Source organism: Chroicocephalus ridibundus, chromosome Z, assembly GCF_963924245.1.
Source record: "Chroicocephalus ridibundus chromosome Z, bChrRid1.1, whole genome shotgun sequence".
NCBI lineage: Eukaryota > Metazoa > Chordata > Aves > Charadriiformes > Laridae > Chroicocephalus > Chroicocephalus ridibundus.
Window position 1 is genome coordinate 1,407,865 of NC_086316.1, and position 16,260 is coordinate 1,424,124.

General features: G+C 44.0%; 1 protein-coding gene across 4 annotated transcripts in view; it reads left to right on the forward strand.

The window, feature by feature from the left end:
• Positions 1 to 768: 768 nt before the first annotated feature.
• Positions 769 to 16,260, forward strand: part of MCTP1 (multiple C2 and transmembrane domain containing 1) — a 288,478-nt gene continuing 272,986 nt past the window's right edge. Inside the window, exon 1 of one of the 4 annotated variants that reach the window (XM_063320280.1) lies at positions 769 to 1,756. In XM_063320280.1, the coding sequence (XP_063176350.1) occupies positions 1,193 to 1,756 (564 nt within the window). In that variant the 5' untranslated portion in view covers positions 769 to 1,192. The remainder of the gene's footprint in view (positions 1,757 to 16,260) is intronic. The other 3 variants (XM_063320277.1, XM_063320276.1, XM_063320275.1) reach the window with 3 other exon arrangements.

The window sequence follows — 16,260 nt, forward strand, 5'->3', positions numbered from 1 at the left end:
AAACTACACTGGAGAAAGGTGTGGTTTACTGTATGCAAGGAATATTTATTTTATCAGGGAGGGGAGCAACAGGACGAAGGGTATCAGTTTTAAACTGAAAGAGGGAAGATTGAGATGAGATGTGAGGCAGAAATTCTTTGCTGTGAGGGGGGTGAGCCCCTGGCCCAGGGTGCCCAGAGAAGCTGTGGCTGCCCCATCCCTGGAGGGGTTCAAGGCCAGGTTGGACGGGGCTTGGAGCAACCTGGGCTGGTGGGAGGTGTCCCTGCCCAGGGCAGGGGGTGGGCTTTAGGGTCCTTTCCAACTCTAACCATTCTGTGATTCGGCTTCAGTTTGCTTCAGGAATGTAGAAACCTGTCCTAAAATAATCCTGCTGCTATTATTTCAATTAAAAAAAGGAACTTTAGATAGAGTTAAGCATCCAAAAATGCAGCGATGGGGCTTTTTTTTTTTTTTTTTTTTTTTTTTTTTGAGAAAAAGGCCGAGTGTGACCGACGAGCCGGGGTTTTCCCCCCCGCACACAGGAGGCACCAGCCGGGCCCGGCCGTGCGTGTGTCCCCCCCCGCTGCCCGCAGACCCCCCCGGCACCCAGCCCGGCTTCGCTGCCGCCCCCCCCGCCCCTCCCCGCGGTCACGGCGGCCCGGAGCGCCGCATCGCACGACCCCTCCCTCCCTGCCCCAAAGGTCGGGGTGTCCCCGGGGCTCCCGGGAAACTGCAGCATCACCGCGCTGCACCCCCCCCCTTCCTCCGGGCTGTGCCCTCCTGCGCCGCCGCCGGCCCCCCCGACACTGTCACTAAAGCGAAAAAATCGGCAGGGAGGGGGGCAGGATAAGCCCACTCCCGGCATGTCCTTGCCCTGCCGCACGTATATATTTATATCTATATACACACAGAGGCCAGCCCGCCGCTCCGCGCCCCTCCGTTCACTTTCGGGCGCAGCCCCCGCGGTGCCGCCCGGGGAGAGGGGGGGGATCGCGGCGGCAAACTTTGCGGAGGGGGCTCCGTCCGCCCTTCAGCTCCCGGCGCCGGCCGCGGGCCTGCCGCGCTGAGGGGGGCGGGGGGGCGGCGCGGCGGAGCCCCGCGCTCGTCCCCGCCGCTCCGCTCCGGCCCGCCCCGCACGGGAGCGAAGGCGCCGGGCTCCGGCGGGCTCTGCTGCTGCTGCTCCCGCCGCCGCCGCAGGAGGAGGAGGAGGAGGATGGAGCCAGGAAAGGAGCCCCGGCCGGCCGCGGGGGAGCCCGAGCCGGCGGTCTCCTTCCAGGCCCGGCTGTGGAAGAACCTGCAGCTGGGGGGCAAGGGCCGGAGCGGCGGCGGGCGGGCGGCCGCCGAGCGCCGCACTGCGGACCCCCCCGCCCCGCCGGCGGCCGGCGGCAAGGGGGACCTGCCGGCCGGCGCCAAGTGGAGCGGCTTCAAGCGGCGGAGGCAGGTGCTGGACCGCGTCTTCTCCTCCTCCCAGCCCAACCTCTGCTGCTCGGCCGCCGAGCAGCTGGAGCCGGGCGGCGAGTCCGCCTCCGCCCTGCGCCGGCTCCGGGAGCACCTGCTGCCCCAGGGCAAGGGCCCGCCGCCCGGCCGCCGGGAGGACGCCGCTTGCGGAGATGAGGGGGCCAAGGGCGGGAAGGAGGGGCGCCGGCCCGGGGCCCACCTGTCCCACCAGAAGAGCTCCTCGCTGCCCAGCACCGCCTGCCTGGAGCAGCTGCTGCAGGGCTCGCCCACCGCTGGCAGGAGGAAGGAGCCGCGGGCGGAGGACGGCGACGGCAGCGCGGTGAGTGGCGGCGTCCGCCCCGTCTCCCCGCGGGGTTGCGCTGGCGGGCAGCGCCGGCGGCCCCCGGCGGGCGGTACGGCGCTCCCGGCGGGGAGAGGCGAGGCGGGAAGGTGGTCCCCGGGGAGGCGAGGCGAGGCGAGGCGGGAGGGCGGCCGCTGGGGAAGGGAGGCGAGGTGAGAGGCGGTGAGGTGAGGGACAGGCGGTGAGGCGAGGTGAGAGGCGGGAAGGCGGCAGCCACCGGCGCTCCCCTCAGCGCGCTGCTGCGAAGCGCCCTTCGCCTCAGGGGGGAGCCGCCTTGGGGTCGCCGTGCCCTGGGGCGCCCTTCCCCGCCGCGGGGCTCCCCTGAGGCGGCGGCCGTCGTGACAGGCTGTGCGGCGGGGCCATGTCCGCGCTGCCGGTGGTGCTCGTCCTCCAGAGCAGCAGCGAGCTCCCTCAGAGAAAAGGTGTCCTGAATGCCAAATTTGGGGTTTCACACCCATGCTGCCCCTCAGGCCTTCCCCCAGAAGCCCCCCTCGCCTCTCCACGGGAGCCCCTCGCTGCTGGTGTCTGCCCTTGTCGCTTCCAGCGCAGCTTTTGCTCAGGTAATTGCTCGGGTGACCTCCACTTTTTCCGTGCCTGGTTATCCAAATTTGAGTTATGACTTGTTTTAGTTTCTGCAGGACACCCGAGCAACGGCCACTAGTACAAATTCAATAAGACCGCAGATCACTAATTGTCAGAACCTACCAGGCACCCTCACAGGTGGCCGCTGGTGCAGGCCGATGAAATAGCCGTTCTTCCCTCGCTGCGGGAGGAAGACAGCGTACAAAGCTGTAGTTCTTCCCACCGCCGGTTTTGAAATTAAGTGGTGAAGCTAGTGTTAATAGGGGCTGCTGAATCTTGGAATAAATTTCCTGTGAGAAAAGTGCAAAACATGTGAGTCATTCTGGAGTTTGTGTAATTCTAAGCAGTCATCCACTTTTTGCAGGAATAGTTGACTAATACATATTATTATATATTGTCTTCTGTCATAATTATGGAGACATGAGTAACTGAAGTAACAGGCACGCTCTATCTGTTTTGGTGTCACAAAGAAGCTGTGTGAGTGTGTTTGGCTTCTGTCAGGGCTACAGAAGCTGGTCGTGGCCTAGTGACGACTTGCAAGCATCCCCTGAGGTCCGCGGGTGCTGACACGAAACTACTGTGGTTATCCCTTGCATAAATCATGTTCGTAAGTGTTTTAGGTCATTGCTTCTTGACCTGGGATTATTTTCACAGGCGTTTATGAAGCGGGCATTTCCCTTCACTAGTCAGTCACTTTCCTCCCCCCACCCCTGGCTCACAAAAGTGTATGGCACATTTTAAATATTTTTGTTCAGGACTACAGGATAGTCTTCTGTTTTAAAGACTGCACTGATATATCTAGCAATTAATAAATATGAAAATGTGGGGTTTTTTTCAGTGCTGTTCTGCTGTTGTGTTCAGCAAAGAAACAGTACATTTATTTACCAAACATGTCAATTGTTATTTAGTGGTGAGGGCATTACTCTTGCTTTGAAGAAGGTACAGTCATAACATTTGTAAAGAATACTGCGAATCAAAACAAAGTGGTACCCAAGCTTTCTAACATTTGTCTTTAATGAGCAGGATTATCGCCAATTCCTCCAAACAGTTTCTAGTATTAACTTGGGCTGTGCCTGCATACCAAAATTGCTATTTTTGGTATTAAATAAAGCTTGTTACATCGCTTGCCTGCTGGTGGAGTTTGCGGAGCTGCTGATCATGATGTTTGTTTCGGAGGGATGATTTGAAACAGCTGTTCTGCTGTTCCATTATCGGCACATCCTCTGCTCTTCTCATCTCTAGAGGTATAATCTCACTTAGATTATTAAATCTGATTTAATTCACCAGCTTCACTGAGCTATGGGATTGTTGGTGGAATGCAGCACAGACTATAAAGCACTGTTGGACTGTCTTAATTTGTGTCTGGCACTCTTCAGTGGTCTGTTACAGAGCAAGTGCCTTCCACTCTGACCATCTGGAGTTTCTGATTCAGTTTCTTTTGGGAGTTGAGTCTTGCACACTTACGCGCTGCACCCCCAGGTCAGTAAGGTCCCTGCCTAACTTCAGTCATGGCATTTATACACCTCTGAGGATCTGGGTTTAGAAGTCTGGTAACACAAGTTTGGAATAACTTACAGTTTTCAAATCCGCGCTTTCCTTACTTTCAGAGGTGTCCAGATTTTCATTGTCCAGCAGCCTTACATGTCCAAAGATTAGAAAAATTCTAACAACTAAGAGAATCACAAAAATGAGATTAAATTCTATAAAAGTAAAACAATATTAGAATTACAACTTGCTTTAAAATGTGTTTAAGATTTGATTGGAATAAAAGGGAAGCATATGCTACTGCCCCTTTTAGACCAAGTCTGCTCAATTTTTTAGCAAATATGTGCACAAAAAGATCTATTTGGTATTTTAAGGAAGATGAAAATAAAATCCCCATGGAAGTCCAATTTCTTGTGCTTCTACACTGAAATAATACATTTGTCCTCTGAAAAGGAGCACAAGTTAGTGTGGCTGCTGGGAAGACTTAGTTGTTGCGCTACTGTGTGTGGATTTAATCTTGGAATGTACTTTTTGGTGTAGTCAAACCATTTAAAAAATAAATTGAACTACTTAAAATGCGGTATAGTGATATTGCATTGGACATGGACAACCTGGCAGAGCCCTCCTTTTCTCAACATTGAATAAAACTTCTGTTGGAGTGACTTGGGTTAGTAACTTGGTTTGAGTAAAGATGCATGCTTAAGAGTGCAGTCTTATGCAAAGAATAACCCTTACATTTGAGCACTCCATACTGATCTAGTTCTCACCTGAAGGCTGAATACTTCTCAAAGCTTCCCTCCCCTTTTGGGGAGAGAATGGCATCATAACTACTACATTTTTTGGCAGGAAACTTAGGTTCCTTTTAAAGGGTAGCCAAAGTATGAACATGGTTTATTAGGACAATTAAATAAACACATGCGGAATTAAACATCATCTCCCTTCCAGCTTCCAAAGGCTATGTGGCAGGTTTGCTTGGCCAGACCTTTGCTAACCCTACTCGTGGTATCCAGTCACCTTCATATAGCTGAGAGCTGCAGGACGTATGCTGTGCCGCACCCTTAAAGGAAGTGAGCCGAGGGTGGTGGAAGCCTCCTGGAGTGTTTCATGGGCAGGAGATGACAACAACAGCTCTCTGGGGGTTCTGCTGCTCTAAGAGACTTTCAGTAGCTCAGCGTGCTACCATGCCCCAAGGCAGTGTGGCAAGGGTTTTTCCACTTGTGCCTTATAATTTGCATCTGCTTGCCAGCAGGAGCTTGGATTTACCCAGCAGTGCCTGTGCCAGCATGGCCTTTCTCCTGGATGTGAGATGTAGCTTTGCGTGGAAAGCTTTACGCCACTTGCAGTTTGTCCTAATCATGTAGTGAAAACCAGGAGGGTGGAAATATCGCTGTTTCTTAAGATTTACAACAATAAAGAGCCTACAAGTGTTTCCTCGTCTCAATCAGAGAACATGGGTGTGGGCATACCTCATCTTGAATCAACAGTGGAGGTGAGGAGCGCTTGGGGAGCGGGTTCTGGCTGAAGAAGTGTCCAGGCAGCAGTCCATTGTGGGCACATTTCTCCAGTGGGTTTTCTTGCAAGATAATGATTTGTTAGCAACAAACTTCGTGACTTTGTAAAGTATGTCCAGATTGATCCATTAAGCTGAAAGAGTGGACAGATTCTTAACCACTTCCCTCCCCATCTGTCTCCAGTTTTGTGGTTCTGTGGGTAAATTGGAGATGTGGGAGGGCTCTGGGGTTATTGCAGCGGGAGGGGGGGGGAGGTTGAGTTGTTGCTCAACCGCTAGATGCATAGCCATAGGAAATGAAGCTTCATTAGTTTTGCTGTACACAGAACTATTTGCTTAATTAATAAGCATCCATTCAGACCTACATTTGTGGGTCTTCAGGGCCAGAGATGACAGTGGTCTAGGTTGTATAACACAGCATGATGCAAGAGAGATGAGATGATGAGAAAAACTGGCAGTATGTACCCACATGGAGGGTCTCTCTCATTCTCTCGGTAATGTATAAGTATTGCTCAATAAAGTTGGTGTGAGAGTGCGCCGTGTGGCACACGAGAGGGATCAGCAGAAAAGGGGTGGTATGGTGAGCTGGGTTTTATGAAGAGAGGTTGTACTTTCAGGGCAAGGAGCATGGTGAGAAACTGAGACATCTGGGAAGGAGAAAGGGAAGAGTAGTGATGAAAGGGGAGCAAAGACAGAGCTGTGAGCAAGCATGAAGAGGGGAGAATTTTCAGTTTGGCGTGGAGGGGGATGAAAACCTCACTGGCGTACTGTGCACGTTTTTCTGCTTATACCAGAATAAATCTATATGTGGCTTAGGGCCACAGGAGTCAGTGAAGTTACACAAGGGAAAAATTTGGCTTGTTTGTTCTAATTGGCATATGTCACAGGTCATGTTTCAGTAATTGATTCAGTCAACGAAGGCAGAAGAGCAAAATAAAGACAAAAGAAAAGGCAGAAAATGCTGGTGAAAAGCCACACAGATAATGTCACCCTAGAGAATCTTAATTGCTACTTCAGATTTCTAAGAAACTGCACTGTGAAAGGTGACGGTTGTGAAAAAAATTGAACAGTTCTGACTGTCAAGGATTACCTTTTCCTGAGATAATGCCAATACAATACAAGAAGACCTGGAGAAAGCTAATCTGCACAGGCATTTGGAACGTGATTTGAGGGTAGCAGTGTTCTAAGAATAACAGGGCAAAATTTTAGGCAACAGGAGAAAGCTTGCTTTTGGGGATCTGGCAACTGACACATAGAGAATAAGGAGACGACTAAATGTTTAGGCTGGGCCAGAAGAGCCTGGAGCTTGTTAATAGAAATTACATAAAAGTAGAAATAGCAAGCAGGAGTGAAAAGCTGTTGCTAACATTCATTTTTAAGAAAGCATTTGCAGTCTCTCAAGGCTGTTTGTTTCTCCAAGAGTTTAATTAGACATCTGATTTTATCAAGAGATGTTCTGCATTGCCCTGTTTGTCATAGTATTAATTTCTGATAAAAGGTTAATCTTTCAGCAGTTTGAGATGCATTAATCTGTTTCTTATGCTCTGTCAGCCTCTGACCAGTCTATGAATTTACAGTATGTCAATACGCTGCCTGTATATTACTGACATGAAAATCTAGAGACGGCAAAACAGAACTGTATTTAATTATATCCTGAATAACCTCTGCTTAATTAACTAGAGAATCTCTCCAGAATTTTCAAAGTGAACTGCATCATTTTTCAGAATTGGCCAGTTTGCATTTATCTTCACATGAAATATTAGATATTTTAAAGTGAACAAGTTGCAGCTGTTGATTTACTTGTTATCCATGACCTCATTTAAGCTTTACGTTCTCTTTTTTTTTCACCCTGCCTTCACTGCTCATATATAGAGGTGTTCATAGTAAAATAATTGCATTGAGAATAATAGATGGCTGGTGGATAGGAATTGCAACAGTCCTTGCACTGAAGGAACAAAACAATGCGTCACAGCTGACTCTGCTGTGAAGTGATTAACTGTCAGTGTAGAGATTCTAGCTGGATTTCAAGTGACCGTGTGAAAACTCTGTTACTTCAATGTACTTCTTGTGTGTGTTTTGTAATATTCTGAATTGTGTTGAACTTTTTAAATGTGGAAAGACAAACACCCAAACATGGTTATAGCATTAAAGTTCTTTTGCAAGAAATGATGAAAAATGTTCTTTCTCTCTTGTTGAAATGTTGGATGCAGAAAATAATTAGACATACCAACAAGACTAATCTCCAGTTACTATATTGTTGCAAAGAGAAGTACTTTTTAGTGTTCTAAAAAATATGACTAAACCAGTTTTAAAACTGCCAGTGTGTCATTCAGCACCCAGCTCTGTAGGTAGTTCTAATTTAACTGTTTTGTCTTGTGATGTGGTGCTAATATAATAATAAACCCAAGTGTCATCTTTTTTTTTTTTTCTTCCCTCCTGGATGAGGGAGGGATGAATTGCTGGTCTTTGGCAAGACAACTGAGAACTCCGCATTGATCTGAGAACTGAATTTGGCTTTTCCTCTCTAATCGTACTATCGATCTTAGATCTCCCATATTGTAAGGGTTATCTTCTAGGGAATTTTAAGACGGTAGCTATAATGTAAGCCCTGAAGCTGTTAAGTGTAAAAAAAGAAATATTTTCCTCTTCCCTTTTAAAAGAAGGCAGAATTTTCCCATACTTTATCTAGGGTAGACTTAATTTATCAAAACTACAAATTAGATCACTTTTACTTCAGTATGGAGTTTCGTTTTATGTAGAGTTTGTGTTCTGCTCAGGGACATAGCAGTGTATGTTCCATATATTTCTGTAATGGGGAACTGATGACAAACCATAGCAAGTGCATAGACACCTCTGGACTTGCAAGTATTGAAGTCTTGTGGGGTAGCAGATTCATACCTTGCTACCAAACCAGAGGTTTCCTATTTCAAAGACTTAGAACTATGACAGACCATTGCTGTCAAAAAAATGGGGTTTTGAAAGTTTCATACTCTGCCTGTGAGAATTGGGACCTGGGGATAAAGCTATTGTAGGACTGGGGTATTTGTCACTAAAGCCACCTTGTTACGTGTGTTTCATGTGAATGATTTTTTTGGTGAAGAGGAAGACTATGTCTCAGCAAATCAAGTAATTAATAAGGATGGTGAGCAGTCTTACAGTCTTCCGCTCCTTTGTGCTTGGGTGTTGCCGATACACTTTCCCATGTAGTCATTTGGCCAAATAAAATCTATAGCTTCAGATTATTGACCAAATAACATTTGTAGTTTCAAATTCTTAAAAGTTCCCAAGTGCTTAATTCTTTCTCTTTAGGGAAGTAATTAACTATATAAGTGACTGGGGGGGTGATAAATATATATAAAAGCCTTAAAATAGATTCTCTGCTTGTTCCAAACAGAACTGTTAACAGCGATTAACATGGAACAGTGCAATATAGGATAAAGATTTTCTTGAAGGGTAGTATTTAACATCGTGCTGAAAGATATGTACCAAAGTAATGCTGAAAGGACTTGTCTTTTTGTTATTTTTTTTTGCATTTCCTTTTGTATTTCTTTTGTAGGCTATATCTACCACTACAGGATAACAGTGCTGTAAGGTAAATGGATCATTTTTGTCTCTGTAGCAGTACATCGAGCTCTGCCTTGTTCGTGCTTTTCTGTAGCCAGTTTAGTTGACAAATTTTGCATTTGTCTGAGAAGAGATTCGGCAGTAAGTCGTTAACAAAGCATGTGATATATTCCCTCTGAAAAAATGCATTGATTTTCCAGGTGGGCAAATCCAGTAGCTTGAGTTGTAATCTAGGTGTGTCCCATTGATAGAGCATGTCATGGGAAGGGCTTGAGATACTTGTAGCCTTGTTTCTTCAAACGGTTAGGTTTAGTTTTGCATCTTCATGAGAAAATGGGAGAGGCAGTAACACTATATACACCATACCATGTTTGGGCATTGCATCAATACTTTCAGAATATTGTCCATTAAATCCTATTGCTTCTAGAGCAATGTGATTTTTCAGCTTGTTTTTAAAGAAAAGACTAAATATGTGTAATATTCGTGTTAAAGACTCCCTAAGGGAGCAGTGATTTGGCGATCTGTTTGTGTTGCTCTTTCATCAAATTTTTCTGTGGATGGTCATATGGGTTTCCAGTCGTTAGCACTGGTAGCAGTCTGGTAATTACTTGTCATTTTATCCTTACAAATGAGTAAGAACCCTGTTCTTGCACTGATGCATTTGAGACTTAGCATCACTGATGCTTAAAATAAAACTTTTGGCTGTTGTTGAATACAACGTGGTGTTCATGTTTTACATGTTTCCACTTACTTCGGCAGGGAAAGCCTTTAACTGCTAAGTTGGGTACCAGGTGCTATAACTACCAGCAATGGCTGCAAAATTGTTCATCAATTAAAGAATTTTTCCGTGTGGACTCGTGTCTTACACCCCAGAAGATGTGGCCTAACACTGTAGGGGAGCTGGAGATGATGTGTAAACACTACCACAGAAAGATCGTGTCCCAGTGTTTCATGTCCCTAGTGAAGTTTTTCTGACCTGAAGATGCAGGTTAGAAGAGCATGTTGACAGGTGGTTTTCTCTGGGAACTCTAAACACAGTGCAAGTCCTGTCAGGATCAGCGCGTTTGATGGTCACAAGATGGGGAAAAAAAGATGGAGTTCTTGACTTTATTATTCTTTGGGTTTATGTAATTGCAAGGCTGAATATTTTTGTTTCCCACTAAGCGGAGAAATGCTGGAGTAGATGACTGGTGTTTTAACCATCTCTTGTCAAAGGGATTTTGATCAACTTAGCCTTCTTCTGCCACTTCCCCCCAGCTCCTGCTTTCTGAGATATACATTGTTTTCTTACTGACCTTATGTAGATAAATAGCTGATATCTTCAGGACTGTTGCTTCTTTTCCCTTTTCCCTTTTCCCTTTTCCCTTTTCCCTTTTCCCTTTTCCCTTTTCCCTCCTTCTCCTCCCTCCAGAAACAGAGCAAAAATCTGTGCTGAATTACAGACATGCTATTCTGATAATGTGTCATTTCACAGTTGAAATGTATGCCATGAATGTTGGACAACGTTGAGGCCAGGTAATGGCACAGCAGAAGCACATCTGGAGCTTTTGCTGTCAGTAGGAAGGGAACTTCAGCTACTGGGACAGACTCTGATAAGCTGTCAAAATGTTCAAGTATCTGCAGTATCTCCTCTGAACTGTCTCTTCATTTTGATATTGGGAAGTGCAAGCCTCTGTGAGCGGAATTTATGCCTGCCTTCAGCCTGTATTCTCTGTCATTCTTGGCCGTTCATTCTTTTAGATCTTTTTAAAAATTATTTTTTGAGTCAAACCCTTCCTCTTTTTCCCCGTTTCTGCATTACCTTCTTCGTACTAAGATCACAAGTTGCTGCAGAGAATCCGGGGGCAACAACAGTGCATACTTCTGAATGAAAAATACTTGTATTTCAAACTTTGCTGGAATATGTGTAAATCTAATTCTCTATAGCTTTGTAATTTTTCTTTAGTTTTCTTCTGCTCATTTGAAAGGGAAGGAGGAAGTAAATTTCTTTCCAGAAAAACAAAGCCAAATTAGTCAATTGTTTCGTTATTCTTTTAACCACTGGCACTCTTAATACGGTCTGTAAAACTCAATACCAAACCAGTTTTTGAAATGACGCAGTGTTCAAAATTTTACTCTCCTCCCTCCATCCTATTCTGGGGAAGCTCTGCAACTGTTTCTCAAGAAAATCATATTCAAGAATGAGTCATGAAATATGATATCAGGCAGATCAGATGTTTTTTTGGAGAAAGTCAGAGTACTGTTAACATAGGGAAGCTGGCTTTAGTCTGAACGCCAGGCATGCTATGGGTAGGATGCTACTTGGTTTTGATGTATTTGATCTGGCGACAGTCAGTTTGCTGTCTCTGCTGTGCGTGTGATCAGGTGATCGTGTTCAGCAAAAATGAATAAGCCTTTGAAGGTTTGCGAACATTTGATGAACAAGATACAGTTAATGTGCCTCACCGATTCTTTGTGCAGTATGTCCAGTTAAGCCACATTTGGTACCTTGCAGTTGATGAATATCATTATTGGTTCCTTACCTTGTGTGAGCTTTTCTGTTTCATATCTCTCATGTAAGAGATGCATGTACTGCTAAGACACTTTTTTGCTGCTTCTGATGGGTGTTATTAAATCAGCAGCTAGACTGCCCTGTAGCTAGTGATAAATTTTTTATGGAGTTAATTTTTAGACAAATACCAAAATCTGTGCAGTGCCAGAGGAGTGAGAACCCAGACACTTCTCTGTTGCCTGTGTTTGTTTAAGGTGGCTTATGCTGCAGTTCATGTAATTATAAGAGGAGAACTACAGCTAATGCTTTTGTTGATAACTGAGCCAAATTCTCTTTCCAAGCCGTTTCTAGATGGCTCTGGGTTCTGGAGCCTAGAACAAAGCACATGGCAGAGGTCACTGGCTGAAATGTAGTTTCAGTCTGTGCTGTCTCTCTGTATGCTGGCAGACACAATATGTGGGAAAGAAGTTGAGAGTTTTTCCAGAAACTAATTCTTGCCCAGTTTGGACAGGACTTCACTTTGAGCTGTGGCAAAGCTCCTGTGCTCTGTCCAGAAAATATAACTACCTTCCAGGAACTTGTTGTTTCTTTTTTTTATTCCCAAAGTTAGAAAATTCTATCTGTTCATTTAAGTGCCATCTCAAAAAAATCCAGCCAATTCTATCTGCCAAAAGGCACTAAATTCTTGGAAAGAGGGGATGAAACTCTTTCCATCAGGAAAAAACAAATGCTGACTTCCTATTGTTGTATTTGCTGGGTGAGGAATGATTATCAGATGAAATTTCATGCACAGCTGAGAGAGAGTCTGAAGTTCCAGGATGCTTAATTAGAAGTAGAAAGAATTATCAGACTTTGTTAACTGAAGGTATTAAGGACATCCTTACTTTAACAGATAGAGGCTTATTGCCGTCTTTGGCACAGACTTTTTATTATAAAAGCTGTTACAGTTTTAATAACTCCATTTTAAAATTTTGAACTTTATTCACATTAGATGGGTGTTTTGATGTTCTAAATTACTGTAGTCAGTATAGTTTTAGTATGAAAAATATTTTATGCCACAAGAACTGGCTTTTGCAATTTGGTTTTCTACTACATTTTTACAAAACTAACAGTAATACCATTTGTGAATCAGCTGGAGTCCAGGAAATGTGAAGGAATAAATGCATAGTCATAATGTCACCCTTATGTGATGGATAAAAATCCCTCTCTGAATTACAGGAATTGGGGATTTTAATCTCTATTGTGTTTGTAACATTTATATCTAAGATCCAGCTAATAAATGTAGTTCAATGTGCAGGGTAACAGTTAATCTTCTCATGCACGTTACAGTGTTTTCTGTGGGTTAGTGTGGAATAACAATAGAAATAGTCTGATTGTCTTGATGTGTTGGAGATCTGCATTTCTGAAATGATCTACAGAATGAGGGGATTTTCCTTTTAAATTTGTATCTACACAGTTTGGGAGGGCAGAGGTGGGGGCTTTATTTTTTGGGGTGTGCGTGTGTGTGGTTTTTGTGCTTTTTTCCCCTGTTAGAGCAGTCAGATGCTTTGATCGCCTGGCTTTCAGACTATAAACATATGGTGGATGGTGATGCGGTTTTGTGTGGGGAAGACACACTGGGTGTGAGGCTGTAGCAGTGTTTGGGCATATGGTATGTTGCGTCTAGGATTCCAGTTGATATGTTAGGTGTAAGTGACTTAGAAAGGTTTGTTTTGGTATGCTGAAACTGGGTTCCTCAGCTTTAGAAAGTTTGTCAGTCATCTCATACGGAATTTCTGTATTTCGTGCATCTCTTACGGAGGCAGTGTTTCTTAGTCACCTAATGCAGAAGAGCTGGGCAAATTCCCAGTTCAAACCTCCTTATATTGACCAAGACTAGAAAAATGAGATAGGTATCATCCTAAAAATTCTAATGTGATGGAAAAAGGTATGTTTGTAGTATCATGAATTTTGCCTCTTTCTGCTTTTCCCAGTAGAACCTTTTTAGCTTTATATCAACATGCAAAGTGCTGCCTTGTTTTGGTTACAAATTCTTGGTTCCTTTGCTTTCCAGTTTGCCTTAAAAGTTGGGAAATTTGAGAAAATTCTGTTCCTTTCCTGTGAGTATAAGTTGCTAGAAAAAATTGTCTCTAAAATAATAAATAGACACAAATGGAATTTTTCAAGGACATTCAGGGTTCCTCTGTCCTCTCCAAAGGTGGTATATTGAAGGATAGCGTGTATCTCAAGCCTTGTTAAATAATTTCAAATATTTAGAAGCCAAATTTTAACTGCAGCTGTACAGTTTTCTGCTTTTTCTGCCGGTGTTCTGCCCTGCTGTTCCTCCAGACAAACGTTAATTTCAGGCCTATTTGTAGCAACGTTTTGAATAATAGAAGCTGTAGTTAGTCATGTATTGCCAGAAGCCTCTGTCAGTTGCAGAACTGCAGGCTAATATTGAATTTACTTGATCTTTCTAGCTAGTGTTTTTAAATATGCCTATCTTGGCATTGAAGACCAGCCATACTCTAGAACCACTTACTGACAAAAACAAAATAAAAGCATAAAAAAGCATGCTTTGTGATTATTCCTGCTTGTTTCTGCTTATACTTTTATTTTGCTGTAATACTGATCACAAATGACAAAACTCAGCTGGGGGTACATTTTATTATTTAGAAAAGAAACATCAGCAGTGCCATTTTTTGGCCAGTTACTACAGTACATGATCTGTACTCAAATAACAACTTTTGTCAAAATCCTGGTGTTAGTTGCTTTGGTTATAGAAGGAGAAGCAGCTGCATATAGTATGTTAGAATATTCCTATTTTTACAAATGACTGGAAAATATCTAGAAAAACAGAACTTTTGTTTGTCCTTACATTGAACGGTACGTGTCTGGGAGCAGTTCATGTGCAGTAGTCCAGCGCTTGCCAAGAGGATGTACCAGGCCTTTTAGCCACTTATTCCCTACTGTGATGTCTGTTCTCAGAGTGGGCTCTGGGCATTTTTTGGGGCTTCTGCATGTGTACAGAAACCTAAGGATTCAGCTGAATGTTAGTGGAGGAGTGAGGAGGGAAAGGGGGTAAGATACCTGTGATGTGCGAGGCAAGATGCTGCGCACAGTAGCGTATCTTGTTGACTTCTGGTGTAGTAAGTGATGCAAAAGAACAAAAGGTGTTGACATCACTTAATTGCAATTAAGTATTGGGTTGTTGTCTTTCTAAGCACAGAGATCTTGACATATTTATTTCCTTGACAAATGCACTGGAGATTCCATACCAAAGTTTTGAGAGTTACTTTTTGGAGAGGTGGTGGCACCCAGGAGAAATGGGTCCTTGACAATGCATAAAGCATTTTGGAATGGACTAGTTATGCAAGACAAAGCTACTCAAAATCTTTGCAAGTCACTTTCTGAGGAAAAGGCTATCAGCCAGTTGCTTGCTCCGCCAGTCCTTTTTTTAGCAAAGAAGAATGACTTCATTCTGTTGATTTATTCTCATATGATTGGTGTAATGTGTGTTAGTTTTATTGCCATTGAGATAGCTGATGAGAGCGACAGAGGGGAAAAAGAGATGGGGTAGTAAAAGTGGGATTATAAATACTGTTCTTGGGATGCAAGGGGAGATGGCCAGTCATGGACAGGTGCTTTGGTCTGTAGCTTTGTTTTAGCGTAACAGGTTTGATTTTGTTTACAAGTTAGGTGGAAACAGTGTACATGTGTGTGCATGCATGCATGGAATAGGAAGGGAAGTAGGTGAAGTGGGGGAGAACACAGGGACGATGAGCAGAAACTTTTGGATTGAGGTGGAAGTCCCTTCTGATGCCTTCCCGCATTGCCACATGTCTTCATCCATGCGGTAAATCTGGTCTTAATTCAAAGTTCTGGATGGAATGGGGGTCCTTCGCTGCTCCAGCTGTTATCATCGTCAGTGTTTAATCCTGTTCTATAATGGGCCCATTCATGGACCATTTATTTAAAATTTAGTCATCATCTTAATAGTATTGCAATGATAATACGGTACTTTAAAACATCAGTAGCTCTTCCGGCTTTCTGTCTTATTTACGTAACAGTCTTATTTATGGTTAGTGTTACAGGTTATGGGTTTCCATACGTGCCCTACAATTTAGTTGCTTGGTAAGGCAGGTCTGTAGGTCTCCATTATTAAAACAGTACAGATTTCTGCTGCACAAGGGTGTGATGACAGATGGCAGAGGGATGCCAGATTGCAGAAGGGTTGCACTAGCGTGTCACTGTCACATTATTTGGGTACAGCCTTCAGAAGCTGCTGGTCTGTTCCCTTTCACTGTCCAGAATCTGCAGGCATGTTGTCCTTCGGAAGACACTTGGTAAAGGAGGCAGGAGAAGTTTTCTATCATTGCAACTTTCTAGGGCATCCTGGCTGAGGTAGTCATCATTTGGGTTTTATGAATTCATCAGGGAATGGAGTGGTTTTCAGCTATATATAGTGCATGATGAAGTCAATATTTCAGCACTTTGAGGTTTGGCAGAAAAAAGGATTGACATCTTTTATTGACTGAATTTGTTAGGAGCAGCGCAGATCTACAACCCATGAGTTTATTTTTAAAATATGTAAAGGTTTATTACCATGTTGCTGAAATCTTTGTTGTTGGGCATAAGATTGAGGTATTAGAGATTTAGAAAGTAACACTATTTGACCTTAACCTTGTTGTCAGTACTAAAAATGAAGACTGAGATTTGAGAAGGCAGCAATGTGAACATGCTTTTTTTTTTAAACAAATCTTGTTGAAAAGCGAGTTATTTACGATCAGTACATACAAAATCTTGACATTTTATATATTGTCTTCTATCTGAAGTATTTGATATTTAGTGAAACGCTTATCTATCTTGTGA